Genomic DNA, 20,373 nt, shown 5'->3' with positions numbered 1-20,373 from the left:
TTCATATTGTTAATCTTGTATGAAGTTTGCTCACAGACCAGTTATGTATGTATCCTTGGTAAAGTCTGTATTAAAAAAAGATAGAGATTATAACTTTGGGACCCTGAAGTATTTCTACCAGCACAGATGTTAATCACTGGTCATAGAACAATACTGTCAGTCACACTTAGTAGTGATTTGAGTCCCAGCTCTATCTCTTTCTAGCTGTGTGAGTGGGCATGTTACTTATAATAGTACTGTGATAATACTTAACCTAATGGGATTTTTGTGAGGTTTAAATGAGATACCGTGGTAAAGAATTCAGTCTGTGGCATAAGAGAATCTCTGACCCAGGGCAAATTACTTAATCTCTTTATTTCTTTGTTTTTTATCAGTAAAATGGGAATAATACTAGAACCTATCTGATACTGTTATAAGGACTCAAACAGTTAATATATATAAAACATTTAATAAATATTAGCTATTTGTTGTAATTGTGATATTATATAAAGCACTTAGCATAGTGCTCAAAATAATTTAACTACATAATAAATGTTAGCTGTAGTAATGATTGTTGTTATTCTTGTCCAAGGTGGGAATGTTAGTGGTCATTCTTTTTCCTGAGCGTGAGGTGATAATGAATAGTTCCCCCTTTTCCGCAGGTGATACATTCCAAGACCTCCCAGTGGATGCCCCAAACCACAGACAATATGGAACCCTATGTATACTACATTTTTCCCCATACATTCATACTTTTTCACTTAAAGAAAGCACTTGATGGCTTTTCTTTGTCATAGCCGAATTGCCAGCATGACTACTCTTACACTTTGGGGCCATTATTAAGTAAAAGAAGGGTTACTTGAACACAGACACTGTGATACTGTGATAGTGGATCTGATAACCGATGTGGCTACTAAGTGACTAACGGGTGGGAAGCGAATACAGTGTGGATACTCTGGACAAAGGGGTGATTCACATCCCAGGCTGGACAGTGTGAGACAGCACAAGATTTTATCTACTCAGAACAGCACGCAATTTAAAACTTATTAATTGTTTATTTCTGGAATTTTCCATTTAATATTTTTGGTCCGTGGGTAACTGAAGCCAAGGAAAGCGAAACCCTGGATAAGCAGGGACGACTGTAGCTTAAAATGAAAGGCTATGCTACCAATGAATACAAGTATCCCAAATCCCTTTATTTGAGTTTGCCTCTGAATCCTCTAATCCTGTTTGAGCCTGGGGGTTATTCTTTTTTTTTGACTGGGAAGTGGAGAATTGGTAGAGAAAGTTTAGACTGTTACAGTCTGTGCCAGCCATTTATTTAGTGCTTTTTATGTGGAAACCAGTACCAATGTTCCAGAAATATGTTGATATCCTAAATAATTTCTCATAAGGATGGCATTTGTAGAATAACCACCCTTAAGGGAAATTGTTATTTTGAGGATTATGATTTGCTGTTTTATTTTCTTATTCTTTTTCAAAAAGACAAGTATTGTAGAGTCTGTGTTTTTATTTTTTAATTTTAATTGTAAAAAATGTTTACCAGATGCTAAATGCCAGGTCCATGTTGTTTATGTTATTTTAAGTTTTTAGTACATTGTAGATCCTCAGAAATATTCCAGAGACCCTAAAATAGAGTTATGTGATCCAAGCCAATATGTGATACTCACATTTTTAACCTTTTTTAAAGAAAAAATGGTTGAGTTTGGCCTAGCTCAATGATGAAGTGTTCTTTATACAATTAACTTTTTTGGATCAACCTCACTAAAGATCCCTTTCCTGGGAATAATTAATTTACAATGCGTAGCTGGGGTCAGTGCTGAGAACTACTAGTGATAGTTGAAAGAAAAGTTTATTTCCAATGTTCCTTTACAGATATTGGAATTACACTTTCTCATTTAATTAAATGAGGGTTAGGAGCAGTTTTAAACTTATTACAGGCTCTTTAATAACAATGGCAGGCAATGACTAGCAGGCTGACATCAAAGGGGAAAAGAGGAATATAAACCATGTTATATATAGTAGGTAATTTGTGTTATATAAATTGTATTTTATATATATTTTATACAGGTATATATGTTTATATATATGTCATGTAGATAAAGACAAATCAAACATAGTAATATGCTTTGTTAATGTTAAGAACAACCTATCTTAATAGTTCATGAAGCATCTATTTGGTGTCCACCACCTTCCTCATAGGTAACCACTAACCTAAATTTAGTATTTGTGTAAGTTTTTGAAACTTTAGACCTGAAGCATTGAATATATATTAACTTAAAAGCTTTATAACATTCTTCAAAACATGCATTTCTTTACTGCTGTATTTCTTTTTATTTCTTCATGCTGAAGAAATATATTGCCAGCCTTTCTAAAGCATTTTTAGTCACTGAACTTTCCTTTTATTAGTATTCGCAGACAGCCCAGCGGAGTAGAATTGATGGTTACCTATATCATAAGCACTTGGTATTGCTAATGATAGTTTATTGTTAGGTGGTTTTTTGTGTTCTACTTGGTAAGATGAGTGAGAAGTACATTTAAACTTGCTCTTTTCGTTTTGTAAGGAAAACTATTTCTCATAAAGTTAATGAACTAAAAAAAAAAAAAATCAGTATTTATTGTCATTCTTCATTTAGACTCTTAGCTTTTCCTTGTCTCCCCAGCCCCATCTCAGACCATAATCATGTTGAGGAAGGAAAGAGGTTGTAAGGTGGATAATTGTATTTTGTTCAGGAATGAAATTTACACATTGTTATAGCCCCCCTCTATCCCAATATTCCTGAGTTTTATAAAATCTGTTCTGTTGTTGAAAACCTTTGAATAGTCTGCCATTGAATTAATTATCCAATGGTGACAACTCACCATTACTGCATTTTGGAAAGAAAAGAGGTACAGTAAGTATTTGGTTCCTCTTTGAGTTATGCATGTTTATGTATGTGTACCATATACTTGTACACTAGTACAAGGACAAAATTAAACTAATTTCAAGTTCTTAAGTGACTTTAGTGATTGGAAAGAGGTATTTAATTGACATCCCTGGAGACTGTAATCTTTTGTCTGTCCACAGGTTTTTATGGGACTGAATTCTCTGGATGAGAAAAAAACTTCAAGAGGGCCAATGATTTGAGCCAGATGGGATAGCTACTGTAGAATTTGAAGTTGTTGTTTTAATTATATAGACTCATTGATGTATCTAGTGGCATTTAACATTCAATGTGTGTTGTAGGATCCTGATGGAGAAAATGCTCGTAGGGCATTGCAACGAACAGGAGGATCATTTCCAGGAGGACATGTACCCGATATGGGATCGGGGTTGATGAATTTACCACCTTCCATTCTCAATAATCCAAACATTCCTCCTGAGGTTATCAGTAATTTGCAGGCTGGTAGACTTGGTTCCACAATTTTTGTTGCTAATGTAAGTTTGAAGCTTTAGTTTAAAATTTTGTCGTTCAGATATTTAGTTCTAATTATGAGATTATTTAATTAGATGAATGGATTATAGGTTTATGGAACATTTTGCTTATTTTTAAATAAAGTAAGCCAAAGCGAAATTACCATAAACTCAAAACCAGTGTAAGTCTCTCTCTCTCTCTCTCTCTCTCTCTCTCTCTCTTTCTCTCTTTCTCTTTCTCTCTCTATATATGTATATATATGTATATATTATAGTGTAAATACGAGTATTTAGAATTTTTCAAAAAGAGAACTGTGGAATTTATAAACCTTTAGCAGTTCTTGAAATTATTTGCTTTTAATGTATGTGATTTTTGTTTGTATTGGTAAATGGATTTCTTTCTTTTGCTTTCTTTCATATTTGATATTCGTGAATGTGCATGTTGTAGTTGGTTTGTCATTTGTTCAAGCTTTTGAAAGTCAGTACTTTCCAAAATCTGAATTTCTCTTAGTAAAATAGATGTGCAAGTTTCAAATGTGTAAAACTAGATTGAGTAGTTGAGAGACTGTTTTGGGAATTTAAAACAAGGATAAGGAACTACATAGATGTAGCTTACTTAACTGATTTTAAACAACTTAAGATGTTTTTGTTTGAATGTTATTGATACATTGTTTAACAAGAATTATAGCTCTTTATAGTTTTGAGAGTTTAGAAAAGATTTGTTTGTATTTATAAATGGGGAGAGGGGTTTATTAGTTGTGTAACTTTATATAATTTTATGTTAAGCTTGACTTCAAAGTTGGTTGGAAGAAGCTAAAGGAAGTGTTCAGCATAGCTGGAACTGTAAAGCGGGCAGATATTAAAGAAGACAAAGATGGCAAGAGCAGAGGAATGGGCACAGTCACTTTTGAACAAGCAATTGAAGCAGTTCAAGCAATTTGTATCCTGATTTACACTTTAGCATTATTTAATAAGGTTGAAGAAGCTTGGTACCGTTTTGTGGGAGTCCTGGAATTTAAGGTTGCTTGGCTTAGAAATGTGTATTAGACTTTAGTCTCCAGCATATAAAACCTTTTCTATGTCCAAGTACTAAAGTCACTCTTAAAACTTGAATTAGCTACATTGTACAGGCCCAGTATGAACTTTTTTCTATTTTCTCTTCCTACCACAACTAATTATGTATACATGCTCTTGACAGTTATGTAATCCATTGTAAATTAATACAATTGCTTTAAATGAAGACTTGTTAATTTTAATTTTCTCTTTTCAATGGTTGAATTAAAAGATTACATTTTATTTATAAAATCAAAGTAAAAAGCAAAGAATTGAAGATTTTTCTTTTGAGTATATGGAAGAAACTAATAAAAAATAAGTACAATATTAGAGATTTTGATTAATATTAAAGATAGTCGAATTCTAAATTAAGATTATTAAAAATGTGTTTGTGTTCAAGTATAATTTTATAGTTGTTAACTGGCTTTCCTTGACTGAACCAACAGCTATGTTCAATGGGCAGTTTTTGTTTGATAGACCTATGCATGTGAAAATGGTGAGTTCCTATATATCACTTCACCCCTCCAAACTTTTCAAATCTTTTATCTGCTCTCCTCTACATTACAGATCTTTTTAGTTTTATATTAACCTTATAATAAACTTTTTTGCAATTAGGATGACAAGTCTGTCCCTCATGAAGACTACCGTTCGCATGACAGTAAAACACCACAATTACCACGTAAGTAAAAGCTATTATTAGAAACATTGCAGACTGTTGTTTTTCCATTTTATTATGTGCTAAGCAAACTCTTTGTTTTTGTGCCTATATCCCAAGGTGCACACAGTTTGAGTTTAGTTTAGAGTTACGGAGATAATTTGGCATGATTGATTTGGAAGACTGAAAAGAGAGTTATGGGCCATTTTTTTCTCTTTTTGGTAGTTTTTCCTCATTATAAAAACAATATATATTAAAATATTTGGTAAGTTTATATACATGAGGGGAGAAAAGTCTTTATAATTTTATCCACAAGGAACCTCCATTATAACAAATTTTTGTATTTTCTTCCAGTCTTTCCTTCCCATGTATATTTTTTACATAGTTGAGAACTACCATATAATAATTTTGTATCTTTTTGTTTAACAGTAGAGTGTATTATTCCATATTGAAAATTCTTTCCAAATATTTTTATTGGATATTTAATATTAGGTTGGTGCAAAAGTAACTGCGGTTTAAAAGGTTAAAAATGATTGCAAAAACCGCAATTACTTTTGCACCAACCTAATAGTTTATCATATGGATGCTCAGTAACTATTCCACTGTTAGGTATATTTAAGTGTTTTAACTTGTTTTCCTTTAATCACCAACAGAGCAATTAATATATTTTTGTGTACAAATCCTTAGTATGTTTTTGATTATTTCCTTAAGATGGATATCCTAAAGTAGGTTCTCAAGGTAATGCACATTGATCAGTATTATCAAATTGTTTTCCAAAGGATTATAAAACAATAATGCAATGTACTTAACATCTGTGTCTCAATGCCCCATCTACAAAATGAGACTGATAATAGTACCTACTTCATAGATTTAATGTGAGTATTGCATGAATTTAGATAGATAGATAGATAGATAGATAGATAGATAGATAGATTGATAGCACTTTGCAGAGTTCTGGCATAATGTAAGCACTCAATAAATACTAGCTCTTGTTCTTACTGTTTTACTGTACCTTCTCTGATTAATAATTTTTTTATAAAATATTTTAAATATACAAACATAAAATTACTCGTGTAGCTATCAGCCCATATTTGTTTTAGATGACTTTTCTTTAAAATAAAATTTTACAGATAAATTTGAGATTCCTCCTCTCCCCTGCCCACCTCCCACCACATAACTTACCCTCAAGAAACAGCTTATGAATATAGTGTTTACCTTTTAGGTTTTACTAATTTGGCCATATGTTTATACATCCATGAACATATAGCATTGTTTTGCTGGATTTAAAATTTGGTGTGAGTGATATCAGTCATATCGTATCTATTCTGCAACTTGCGCTGTTTTAGGTTTAACTTTTTTGTTTTGAAATTCATTGATATTAATACACGTAGCTCCAGTTCCTTCATTTTAACTGCTAATACCACATTTAGTTTTTCTGTTTTTTAGTTATTCTAGTTTTTGTTATTAAAAACAATATTAAGTTGAGTGTGTATTCTTTTTCTAGTAATCTGTTCTCAATGCTTGCTGGAAAGTACGTGTAAAACAGTCTGGCCTTGATACATTGTTTTGGGGAAGATTTTTAACTATTGGTTGTTCATATTTTCTGCTTCTTGAATCAGTTTTGTTTATTTCTATTTTAAAATTTTAACTGTTTTTGTCTAGTTTAATATTTATTGGCATAAAATAATCTCTTAAATTTATGCCACATCTACAGGTCTGTCTTTTAACTTTGAAGGTTTGCAATTTCTCTTTTTCTTCGTCAGTTTTGGTTAGAGATTTGTCAGTTTTATTGGCGCTTTCAAAGACGTGAATTTCATTTTCTGTATCTTAATTTCTTCTCTTAGCTTTATTATTTCCTTCTCTGTTTCTTTGGATTTAGTCTCTTATTTTTGTTCTAACTCCTTAAGTTGAATATTTATTCCACTAGTTTGCAGCCTGTTTTCTAATATAAGTAGTTATATAAATTTAACCACTGTACCCAAGTTTTGTTGGAGTATTTTTACTGTGATTTAAATTTTTATTAAATTACCATTATGATTTCTTCTTAAGCCAAGTATTTTTGAATTTCCAAATGTGTAGGTTTTTTTCCTTATTAATTTCTAACTTAACAGTGTGGCCAGAGAAGATGTTCTATACGATTGTGATTCCTTGGAGTTCCTTTGGACTTTGCATAATGGCCTAATATATGGCACATTTTTATTAATATTCCAGGTGTGCTTGGTGAATGCAGTGTTATGTATATGTCTAGTAAAACTAGTTTTTAAATCATGTAAATGGTCTTATATCCTAATTTGTCTGCTTGTGTTGTCAATTACTGAGAGATATGTATGGTAAAATCTCCCGCTAGAATGGTGGATTTGTCTATTTGTTCTTGTTTTTACTTTAAATATTCTAAAGCTAACTTAGTAGGTGCATCCACGTTTAGAAAAGATATGTTTTCTTAGTGAATCAACTTTTATTGTTAATCAACTTTAGTAACTACTTTTAAATCTTATGTCTAATATTAACGTAGATATAAAAGCTTTGTTTTGTTCACATTTACTAATTTATTTGGACTAATTTCCATTATCTTATTTTGTGTTCTGTTTTTCTACTTCTTATAAGTACTTATTTTTCTCCTATCTTGTTTCTCTTTTAGTGGTTATCCTGAATATTTTAATATGTCTATATAAAGTGTGAAGTCAATATAAATAGACTTTTACTCAATAGTACACCTTTAAATGCTTTAATTCTGATCACTTTTCTACTGAATTATGTGCTATGATTGCACAGTGTTTTAGTTCTGTATTGTGTTTTTTTTTCAATCCTACAAATCAGGCATTATTTACGATTTGTGTCATAATTTCTCTGCTTTCATAGACCCTGGCACTATTTGCCCCTGAAGCATATATTTTAAAAGCTCTCTCATTGAGGATCTGTTGTTAGTAAATTCTCTCAGTTTTCGTTTTCCTATAAATGTCTTCAAAGATAGTTTCTCTGGTTATACAGTTTAAGATCGATAGTTATTTTGTCAGCACTTTGAAATATTCCAGTCTTCTGGCTTCCATTATTTATTGCTATTAAGTCAGCTATCCGTTGAATTGTCCTTTCTTTATAGGTAAGCTGTGTTCTTCATGTAGCTGATTTTAAGATCTTTGTCTTTGGGATATGATTTTACTACAGTGTGAGTGTGTATTACTATTTATTGGGCTTTCCTGGCCTGAGAATTCATTTTTAAAAAATAAATTACAGAAAATTCTCAGCACATATATCTGAATATTGACCTTTCTCCCTTTATAGGGCAGTCCTTTCCCGCCTCCACCAAGTTTACCTTATGACTCAGGGTGTCATTTTTCGAGATCCTGGCTTTATGCAGAGTCTCCCAAATACTTTTCCACTATTAATACTCTTATTTATTTAGATTAAAAAAAATCCTCTATTACATTTATACTTATGTTTTTTTCAAGATTTACATTTTTGTATACTCTTCTCTATCGAGATATAATATGAGCTCATAGACTTTTGACAGAATCTGTTCTAGTTACGTTAATCATGATTAGCCTTCCCAGTTTTTCATTCCTCCCTCCTCCCTCTCTTCACTCGAAATATTATGAGTTGAAAAGTTACTTATGCCTCTAATATTACTTTTTGGTAAAAAACAGGATTTCCCAGATCCATGAAGATTTTTCTTGTTCAAAGACATGGGATTGGCCTAACTTTCAAGGAGTCCTATTTCATTTTAGTGAACAATGATAACATGAAAATATGAGTGCTCAATGTAGACATGAGCATCATTGATGGTCAAATGTACTATTGCTTTCAGTTGGACCATTGTTAGGGACTGAGCTGAAAAAATTACTTCCTTTACCAGATCACATTGATCTTTCCAATTTAACACAACATGCTTCTGTACTCTACCTTTATAAAATATATATACAGAGGGTACCAAAAAAGTATATACACATTTTAAGAAAGGAAAACGGTTAAAACTGTGATAGTTGATATATACTGATAATAAAAGATGAATAGAAGTCACAGTTGACTTCTGCAATTACAAGAGGTGCTCAAAGTGGTTACCATCAGCGTCCAGATACTTGTGTTATGGTGAACTGCTGCTTGAGTAACGTTAACCAATGTGTCCACTTGTATACATTTTTTTGGCACCCCCGGTATATGTTTTTCTCAGCACCTAATTGCTACATTGACTAGCAAGAACTTTAAAAGTAGAATAAAACAGTTCCTACTCAATTGTTAATTAGTTGTGTCTATGAATTTAATTAGCTTATTTTAAGAGAAATAGTAAAAAGAATACTGGATTTAGAAACAGAAAAATTATACTTTTAATCACATAGCCTAATGGCACAGTGCTAGTAACTTAAGGTGTCAAAAATCTCATCTATGGATAATAGATGTGCAAACACTTAAGGTGTCATGTAAATGTAAATAAATATTTAGTAAATGATAAAACTAGGTAATGTAACATTTGCTTTATTCAATATTATGTTTTCATGGTAGTTGACTTTGTGGTTTGATTTGAACCATTTTAAAAGTAATTCCTAGATTTTAAGTGGGTATACAATTTTGAGCAAGAATCTCATTTTCAGATATGCCATTTATAAGGTGCTATAATATTCAAAGTCCTCCTGGTATTTCATTAGTCCTTTTCAGTATACCTTTAATTGAGATATAAGATGGATCTGCTTCATAAACCACTTATCATTATTTATAAATGGTGTCATAGTTAGGGTTCAGTGTACTGCTGCATTCCAATAAAAACAAGAACCAGTTGTTTTTATTTACAAATTTGAAAAATTTTAGAGATACGATTATAGGCATGTAGCTTTTAAAAAAAATTATAGTGCCAGTTAGTTAATCATGCATGGGTTGGTAATATTATTCTTAATTGTGTTTCAGGTGGTCTTGGGGGCATTGGAATGGGACTTGGTCCGGGTGGACAGCCTATTAGTGCCAGCCAGTTGAACATAGGTGGTGTAATGGGAAATTTAGGTCCAAGTGGTGAGTATTCTAACTTTCTTATATCAAGTGATACATTCGCTAGATCATAAAACTCACATTTGCTGATTTGTAATAATGTTCAAAAGGACTGTATTTTATAATTAGGTAATTAGGATGTCACTTCTGTCTGAGAAAAGAGTGAAACCTTGGAGAGAAGAGAACATGAAAGAGGGTGGACAAATGTCAGGAGGGTTTCTCTGAGGCCACCGTGTTGTAGCTAGCCTTTTAGCACTGTGGGTTTTGAAATGGCTCTAAGGCAGGAGAATGTTCAGCTTCGTGCCTTATGTATCCTGGGTATATGTTATTTGTGGAATGACTGAAAGGCTACCATATCATAAGCAATTTAAGTTTGTATATCTTGCTGAGAAGGTAACTTACCAGATTGCTAGTTGGCTCTTCACCTGTACTAACTTTACAGTTTATCTTTGAAGATTGGTTTTTAAACTTTTTCGTTTCAGTACCCTTTTATACTCTTAAAATTTGTTGAGGACTCCAAAGTACTTTTGTTTATGTGTTTATATTTATCAATATTTACTATATTAGAAATTAAAACATACTTATGTAAAAATAATTATAAACCCATTATGTGTTAACATAAATGTAATTTTTAAGAAAATATATTGTATTTTCCAACACAAAAGAACTAGTGAGAAGAGTGGACCCTGCACCCTATGAAACACACACTATTTTTATTCTTTAATTTTTCACTGCTCCCTTAGCTACCATGTTCAGAGGAGTGCTTACTTTCTGACATGATCTCTAAATCTACTCTGTATAGTGATACTCATATGTTTGTGCTGAAAAAAAAAAATCAGTGATAATCATATTTGTTTGTCTGTTCTGCCAAACAAAAAGAAATGAACAATTATCTGGTCCTGTAACTGAATGTGACCAGTGAATTTGGTTTTTCGCCTAATAAATATGCAGTGAGTCCTTTTTGAAGACTCATAATTAGACAACTGATATGGCATAGCACTTTAAACCATCCTACCTGTGCCCCACTGCTTCTCTAATGTTCCATTGTGACTAAACCAATGGTAGTTATTTTGATGTATAGCGTTATATCACTCTTTAGTCATAAAAATAAGATTTACTGAAAGTACATACTGTGTATTTTATTTGAGGTATGGGAGTGGATGGCCCAGGTTTTGGAGGAATGAATAGAATTGGAGGAGGTATGTATGTATAAACATTTGTTTTTCGTATGTACCCATCACCATTTTTAGTAAGTTATGAACTGTGCTGAGAATTCCAAGGGGGGGAAAAAGTCATGATTTATTGTTGGCTCATGTCCTAAAAGCTGCTAGCAGAAATTGAGCCTGGTACATACTTAAGGGATATGAAAGGTGATTTGCAAAATGTACCTGTCAGCTGTACACCTGACAGTCAAATCTCAAAATTAATCTTTATTCCGTAGGAATTGGGTTTGGTGGTCTGGAAGCAATGAACAGCATGGGGGGATTTGGAGGAGTTGGCCGAGTGGGAGGTAGGTACGTGTGTGGTGGGCCATGCATGCCACCTTTAGTTTAGCACATTATTAAAATGTTCTCCCTACTTAGGAATGGGTACTATAGATGTCTTCAGAGGGCACATGTGGGCCCTAGCGGATAGGGACAGGCATGATGAGACTGGGGATATATGTGGCATGAAGGTAAGTTGGCTAAGTCACAGGCATTTTTTTGGTATTTGTGACATTTGCTGTGTTTTTGGTTTAATTACAATATGTTCCTAAATGCATTACTGTGCATTGATACACTTGAAAAAGGATTAATGTGTTGCATAATTTTTTCAGAGCTATACCGTGGTGCGATGACCAGTAGCATGGAGAGAGATTTTGGACGTGGTGATATTGGAATTAATCGAGGCTTTGGAGATTCCTTTGGTAGACTTGGTAGGCTGGCTGCATACTTCTTTTCTTTTTGCAGGTTATATTTTTCAATGTTTGTTTCTCTCTTTTTTGTGTGTGAAAAACTGGAAATTTATAATGTTTCACACATTACTGGAAGATAAAAACATTTCAAGGATTTTAATGCACTACCTCTTTTGCAGTATCTTACATATTTGAACCCTAATTCTAGAAGACTATATTTTTCAGTTACTGTACATCTTCTGAGAGCATAGTACCTTGGGAATTTTAAAGTATGATTATTTAAATTAATTAGTATATTATCTTTCCATCCTTGTTTAGGCAGTGCAATGATTGGAGGGTTTGCGGGAAGAATAGGAGCTTCTAACATGGGTCCAGTAGGATCTGGAATAAGTAGGTTTAAATTTTACTAGAATTTATTCAGTAATATATGAGTGCTTGCAAGAGATTTTGCAAGAGCAGTTATTGTAGTATATATATATATATATATGTATATATATATAAAACTTTGTTTTTATGTGTTAATATGTCTTGTCATCATTTAGAGAAACTGATAGCTATTGAGTTTTTCTGTTTGATCACTGATATTTCTAAACTAACTTTGAATTTTACTTCTTTGATATTTCTAAACTAACATCAGAGTATGTGTTAATTATAAGACAATCTAAGAATCTTCTTGTCAACTAGGGAATGTGGGGATTTCTCTAAGCATTTGTCCAGAACAACTTTTGCATTATCACCAACTTTGTTTCCTTGGTTATTCTCTACAACTGCTGTTGGTGACAGCTTTTTTCATTTGCGAACACCTTTTTTGTCTTTTGGTAGACACAGGTGAATTGCCCCAGAAATAACACTTGTAAAGAGACCTCCTGAGGTTGAGGGCCAAGGTTGAAAGAGATGCTCATTTTCTTTCCTCTTAAAGCTTTCCTGTGATAGAATCAAAAGTATTTGCAACCCTGGGGAATGCCAAATCTCTTGCATCTGGTTGCACTACTACATTTAGGCCTTGTATTTAAGGCTTAACACATGGCTTGGTTTTGGGCCTCAATTGCTTACTGAACCATGTCTCTGTGAGTTTTCCATACTTTATTGACTTCCTTTAATTGATTGAAATCTCACAAATAGGAAACACAGCCTATTTGAACTATTCTAAGAGTTAATTCAAGAATCCTGTCAGCTGAAGATACCTCTTTCCATTGTATCTTGCTTCTCCTTTTATTCCTTCTTTCCATCATCTTTTCAGACTTGGCCATTTTCTTATTAATGATAACTTCCCTACCTTCCCCTTTTCACCTCAGTATTTACACTTCGGTTTCCCTAATTTTATATTTGTTATTCACAGAAAGCCAATTTGAGGGTGATGTTAATTTTTCACATTTCTATGTATGAGAATTTTAGTATGAGAACAAGGATAAGTTTTGAGAATGAGTAGGATTGGAATAGTTAAAGGCGATTGAACGCATAAGAATGGAGTGAGGATGAGCTATGAGCTAAATTCTCAAGCTCCAGCTGAAGGAGTGTTACTCCATTTTTTTGTTGCTACCTCCACAAGTTTTCTATAATCTTGATATTAAAAATTATGTGTTGCTGTCGTTATTGAAAATTGAGTTGATACAAAAAGAAATAATATGTGAAACAGAAGATACTGAGGTGAAAGGTAAGCTAGGAAAAGAATATTGTTTGGGAGAGTATAATGAGAGCAACAGTCGGTGTGTTGAAGTTGTAATAATTTGAATTTGCCCCATAATCTTTGTTCTGGCAGTTATTAAAGTTGGTGTATTATTGGGAAATAAAAATCAGGGTAAATACTACTATAATATTAATGGATAAAGTAATGGTAGAAAATTTATATGATTTATATATGATGAGTTTTATGATCAGAGTATAATTTTATAGAAGTATATGTGTATAATATATTACATAATGACTAAAATTAACACATTTAATTAGCCATTAGCATTCAACTAAATGTATGCCAAATTAAATTCTGTTTCTTGGAAGAATGTTATATTGTGTGTATGAAAATAATTTTATGCTTACATGTTATCTAATTATATAAATGAATTAATTTTTGTCTCCCTTTCTTTCTTGAAAATTATTCTCTATCTCCTCTTTCTCTTCTTCCTCTTCCTTCTGTTTTTAAAACAAAAACACCAAATCCCCAAATCCTTCCTTCCCTCCCTGAAAATCCAGGTGGTGGAATGGGTGGCATGAACAGTGTGACTGGAGGAATGGGGATGGGACTGGATCGGATGAGTTCCAGCTTTGATAGAATGGGACCAGGTATAGGAGCTATACTGGAAAGGAGCATCGATATGGATCGAGGATTTTTATCGGGCCCGGTGGGAAGCGGAATGAGAGACAGAATAGGCTCCAAAGGCAACCAGATATTTGTCAGAAATGTAAGCAACGAAATGCAAAGAATACTTAAAATTGTTTTTTGCCTTGTATATCTGTTACTAATACCTTTTTTCATTCTAGCTGCCTTTTGACTTGACATGGCAGAAACTAAAAGAGAAATTCAGTCAGTGTGGTAAGTATACCAACGACTGCAGATGTTTTGATAGTGATTGTGGAGGAAAAATTGATTTTGAACTTTTAAACATTGTGTTTAGACCTTTACCTCTCCAGATTCCTGTGTAGTAGGACAGGTCTAATTTCACTTCATATAAATGAATTGTTTTGCTATACTCTGACTTAGAGCAGTGCAAATTACCACTAAATAACATGATTTATTGTCATTGTCTCCTGTGGTTAAAGTAAAAGCTTGGTTTATTACTTGATTTTTAAAAGGTTAATATATATTATGATTGCTCACATTTAAAAATATTATTTTTCTTGTGGGGAAATACTAATGAATGGTATACATATTTCCTTGTTTATAGTATAGTACAGTGCATTGTCAGTATGACCCAATGAAGTGCTGTGACATCCAAATGATACGGAGTTAATAAATGACCCATTCGATACAATCCATTGCCTACACAGCACAGTAAACTTACCTAATAGAATAGAACTCACTGCCTGGAACTCCTTAGATGTAGGTACATTCTGGTGGCCTTTCTAATTCTTTTAAAATGGTTCTTGGCTATGCTGATACTACCTATACAACTTTAATATGTTCATTCGGTCTATAGAAGATTAGGTGGTTTAGTACTTTTAAAAGAGAGCCTTTTGGGTGAGGATGAGAGAACTAGTGTGAGTGGAACAAAGTAACAGATTAGGAAATCTGCTAGTATTTTTCTGCTATTGGGTGTTGTCCCAGAGACTAATCACAATAGTAAGCTGTATAAGTGGCATATGAAATTGAGAAAGAGCTAAAAGTGGTACATTCAGCCTTTGATAGTTAATGGAAATTAAAGAGTATTTGGAATATATCTAATTTTGGGGGGATCATGAAGGGGATAAGTATAGTGTTCTCCTACAAAAGTAGCCTTTGTAGCCACTTAATCACAAAGTAATGTGATTACGTGTGATCGAAGTAGTCACTGTGGAATCTATTATCTGCTGTGTTCACAGAGTACTTTATACCTAACTCTATTGTAATGTGTTCATATGTTTTCATAGATGGAGGCTCTTGAGGGCAAGAACTGTCATCTTTTTATCCTAGCACCTTTCATTGCCTCAGTACATATTTTAAGAGTTTATTAGAGGTTTATGAGTGAGTTAGGCATTCTGAGCAGATCTTCATTTATTTAGTTATTCATTCCTTCATTAAATCTACACATGTTGTATTTTTGGCAGCTTGTTGTCATTAGAATTCATTCGAAAGGTGAATGAAGTAAGGTACTATCTCTGTACTCAACGTACAATGTGAATATGTCTAGGATGTTCTGTTGGCTCTTTTTGTTGATCACCTTTTAAAATATTCAAAGAAGAGAAACTAAAGCTTTTTTTGATTAAAAAAAAGTTGTTGAAAATGAGTCAGCATGTAAACAGTCACCACTAAGAGAAAGCAGAATTATAAAGTTGTTTTGATGTTTTGGTAGTCTTTGTTAGGAGCAAGAAGATCTACCAGAATGAGTAAGCAGTATCTGACCATGAATCCCAGAGATTACAGAGGAATGAACATATTAGGGCCTTAGTGAAATATATCAAATGAGAAGCAGTGGCAGCGAGTGGAGATAATCTTTGTTATAGTTTCAGTGAAAAAAAAAAAAGAACCCAAATGAGATTCGACATTATTTTTAAAAGTAGAAATGAAACAAGATAAAGAACAAAGTGGTGCTAATAAATGGCATTAATGAAAATGTAACCAATATTGAGTTGACTGTTCTTTATCCTATGTAGACAGATTTCTTCTGATGTCAGATATGAGCAAGATTTGCAGCAAACTGGAGGTCTTTAATCAGCTTCTTGCTGGAGAGGCCTTGTTTTAACAGATGGACATCAGTAATTTGAAGACATTTTCTGAATAGAAACAAATAGTATCTGAATCGACATTTTAAAAATTTGTTCATCATTTTAGCCAATGAAAAAGCAGTTAAATTATTATTATTTACTTTGTTATTTAGCTCTATTCTTATGTCACTTTTTGATCAATTTATAATTGTATCATGAGAGTAATGATTTTTGTTTTTCTTAATTCTAATTGTAAAAGTTTCTGACTTTTAGATTTGAATTAAGGTAATATAATATCATACTTAAATAATTCTCTACCATCTTCCTGTTTCAATGAACTGCATTGATGGGAAAGAAAATAAATTATGGTAATACAGAATTAAGTGTCCACCTGTTGACAACTGTGGAAATTATCTGGTTTGTATGAACCGAATCATCTGTTTTTCTGCCGCATCACTTTGTTTTTAAGTCTTAAGAGTTTTTCTTTCTTAGTATGGGAAGTTTCTCTGTAACCTGTTCCAAGCCAGCAATAACCTCTTTCTCACTAAAAGGCAGTTTTTTGTTGTTTTTCCCCTGAGCCCAAGGTGAGTATGTTTTTTTGGTTGCTTCTTAGTAAGAGTCTAGTGGTACTCCGTGCATATCCCTCAGACATTATCTGCCAGTAAATGGCTCACCAGCAATCCCTCTGCTTATTAAATTTCTATAGTGGTTAATTGTTCTTGATGGGGCAGTTACAAAGGCTGAGAAAATATATTATGGGTTATATTACCCTCAAAACAACATTTTCTCGGCCTTTATAATTCAGGAAAAAAGTGTGTTCATATGCGCCCCAATATAAAAAGAGGCAAATAAGTGAGTATGGTAAAATAGATGTCTTTTTATCTTGCCTTATGTAATTCCTCAGTGACCTGAATTTTTAAAAAGACTTGAGTAAATAAATTAACTGACCCATTCAGAGTTGGACCCATATTGGTTCAGGTTGTGCTAACGATGTCAAATAGGCATAGTCTTTGCAATTGGCTCAATTTTTCTGTATACACTTTCGCTGTACTTTGGCCTTCTGTCTTAGTATGATGCAGGGCCATAACATTTTAGAACTGTAGTGCCCATTCTTAATTATTCCTGCTATAAACTATGTAAACAAATATAACTTTGTTCCACAGATTTCCATTATGTAGTTTTCTACATGAGCATCTTTGTTAATTGCATAGAAAATGGAAATGTGATAGATTTTATTTACTAAAAGCACGTGCTGCTTCAAGCATTAACTAGTAGACTTTGACTCTAGAGAAACTTAACAGTAAAAATAATGCAGTAACAATAAAAATAATATATGCAGAACATTTATTGATAGAGTCACTTTTTTATTTGTAAAAAAACCCTAAAACTTTGTGGGTTTTTTGTCCCTTCTGTCATAATTATTATTTCTTGTAGAATATCTGATTTTGCTTTTTTTCTCCTGTGGTCATATTACAGCTTCACTTTAGAAGTAGATTTCATTGAACGATGTATGTATGTATGTATGTATGTATGTATGATTTAATTTGGTCTACTTTTAGGTATGCTTTTATATAAGGATTTCCCAAAGTACACATCACAAGAAGTGAATAGGCTGGGTTAAATAAAATAGGTTTCTTTTATTGCAGGATAAGTCATTTTTATAACTAGTATATGTAATAGCAATATGTTTGATTATTCTGTGGTACCAATTTCTCATGCATACTGTTCTGTCCTATTTAGCAATAATACTATTGCTAAAATAGTCCTATTTTTGTTCTTGGAATCATACAAGATCAGTAGATACTTAACTCATTTAAGAAAGTCCTCAGGACATATAAAAAGCCAGGGAGGTCTGATTATTAATCAGTTATTTGAAACTAAATTTTTTCTCAATTATCTTTAGAAAAGAAAATATGTCAATTGATATTTTTGTGAGATTAAGAAGAAACTTAGAATACATACAACTCACTCTGGTTTTATCCCTATTGGATTTTGGGGGGACAGTCTAACCATGAAGCAAGTATCTATCTATAGGCCACTTTCTATATAGTAGCTTGAGTGTCCAAACTGGTAAGAGGTTTCAAATGTCTTAACTGAGAAATCTTATCAGCTAGAAAAGCCTAAAGATCATTGTAAGGTCAGCAGTTTGGAGGTCCGAGTGATGATTCTTAAGTAGACAGAGAATTTAAGAGGAAAAAAGGAAAGAAAAACTTGTCCTGAAAGATTGAAAGATTTTACAAGAGATAATTATGTATTTTCCTCTGAAGTTTTGAAAATTTCTTGCTTGAATGAACCTTACTATTGCTAATAAACCTATCACAGGATACTTATGTTAAGAAAAATCTTAAATTTTTACGTAAAATTAGAATGAGGACAAAACTTGAACTTTAAAAGACTGAAAATTCACAGGCCCCTTTAAAATCAATGTAAAGTACTGCCGTTTACCAAGGTATGCTTCTTTAATTAAACTTGCTTTTGTTTTAAGTCCCAGCACGCAAGATACTAAGAGGACTCCGGCAATTGTTCTATATCTGTCTTTAAATATATATGTATGTATGTATGTATGTATATACATATATATATATATATATACACACACACATATATATGTATATATATGTGTATATGTATATATATGTATATATGTGTATATATATATGTGTGTACATATATATATATATCTCTCTTCATTTTATCTATTTTCATTTTATGATGTTTTTGATAAACTGTGATTCCTGTAGCATGTGTGTGTTTACCAGTTGGGTAAATATTGTTTGGGTTTACTTTAACTTGAACCATTATAATATAATTTTCTCTGGGGATTAGCCTGTTTCATAACTTTTAAAATACAGTTAAAGACTGTCTGAAGTGGATTACAGGATCATGGTTTTGACTCAGTATGACATTTATTAACTTGGACCATTTAATTAGTTTTGAGTGAGTGACTGATTGACTGCCAATTAATTTTTAAAAATCAGTTATGTATGGGGGGGTGGATGAAAAAACAAAAGTAGAAAAGTAGTCTAGGATGTTGTAGATAAAAAAATCAATCAGATCAAAATTTAAAAAGAAAAAAGCTAATCTTATGCATTGAGATTAAAAATTGTTCCCATCACCTGGAAAGAGTTTATAGAATTTTTTGCCAAGCCCTTCATTTTTACTGTTCTCCTTCTTTCTTTTGTCTCCCATTATAGAACTAAATATGTCTGGGTCTCTGATTTTGTTGCTAGGCTAAAATTATCCCATAGTGATTTGGCAACTCTAATATTCAAGGGGAGGGAAATACTATGCTAAGTAGTCACACACCTCACACCTAAATCTGTGTGGATCTGGTGATCATACATCCCAGTTTGCCTGGGGATTGTCTCACTTTACATCTGTTAATTAACTCTCCCTTTTTAATTAACTCTCCCTTTTACTCTCAAGTGTTCTGGTTTGGGTGATGGATTTTTATGGCCACTTGGTATTGTGATAAATGATAATTGATTTACCTCAAATACAAGTCGCTAGAGTTAGCAATGATATTAACTGTATATGGCACAATTGTCTAGTTTTCCTCTTCTTTCTGGAAGCTCCTCTGAAGTTCTCCTGTGTGCTCTTAACATCACTGTTTTTACCTTTTGTTTTTTTGTTTAAGATTTTATTGGGGAGGGGGAACAGGACTTTATTGGGGAACAGTGTGTACTTCCAGGACTTTTTTCCAAGTCAAGTTGTGGAGGGTGCTGTTCAGCTTCAAGTTGTTGTCCTTTCAGTCTTAGTTGTAGAAGGTGCAGCTCAGTTCCAGGTCCAGTTGCCGTTGCTAGTTGCAGGGGGCGCAGCCCACCATCCCTTGTGGGAGTTGAACCAGCAACTTTGTGGTTGAGAGGATGCACTCCAACCAACTGAGCCATCTGGGAGCTCAGTGGCAGCTCAGCTCAAGGTGTCATGTTCAATCTTAGTTGCAGGGGGCAGAGCCCACCATCCCTTGCGGGGACTCGAGGAGTTGAACTGGCAACGTGGTTGAGAGCCCACTGGCCCATGTGGGAATCGAACCGGTAGCCTTTGGAGTTAGGAGCACGGAGCTCCAACTGCCTGAGCCCCAGTCCCGGC

The 20,373-nt window shown here is 33.1% G+C and overlaps 1 protein-coding gene across 2 annotated transcripts in view; it reads left to right on the top strand.

The window, feature by feature from the left end:
- Positions 1–20,373, top strand: part of MYEF2 (myelin expression factor 2) — a 38,296-nt gene that overhangs the window by 9,296 nt on the left and 8,627 nt on the right. The window contains exons 6-16 of one of the 2 annotated variants that reach the window (XM_019730698.3): positions 3,206–3,397; positions 4,160–4,313; positions 4,873–4,922; positions 5,042–5,105; positions 9,975–10,076; positions 11,201–11,251; positions 11,494–11,562; positions 11,869–11,967; positions 12,265–12,336; positions 14,137–14,345; positions 14,425–14,476. In XM_019730698.3, the coding sequence (XP_019586257.1) occupies positions 3,206–3,397; positions 4,160–4,313; positions 4,873–4,922; positions 5,042–5,105; positions 9,975–10,076; positions 11,201–11,251; positions 11,494–11,562; positions 11,869–11,967; positions 12,265–12,336; positions 14,137–14,345; positions 14,425–14,476 (1,114 nt within the window). The remainder of the gene's footprint in view (positions 1–3,205; positions 3,398–4,159; positions 4,314–4,872; positions 4,923–5,041; positions 5,106–9,974; positions 10,077–11,200; positions 11,252–11,493; positions 11,563–11,868; positions 11,968–12,264; positions 12,337–14,136; positions 14,346–14,424; positions 14,477–20,373) is intronic. The other variant, XM_019730699.3, reaches the window with a different exon arrangement.

This window comes from Rhinolophus sinicus, chromosome 3 (genome assembly GCF_057876585.1).
Source record: "Rhinolophus sinicus isolate RSI-liver-muscle chromosome 3, RSI-T2T, whole genome shotgun sequence".
Taxonomy (NCBI): domain Eukaryota; kingdom Metazoa; phylum Chordata; class Mammalia; order Chiroptera; family Rhinolophidae; genus Rhinolophus; species Rhinolophus sinicus.
The sequence above is the reverse complement of the archived record's forward strand: the minus strand, read 5'-3'. Positions and strand labels throughout refer to the sequence as shown.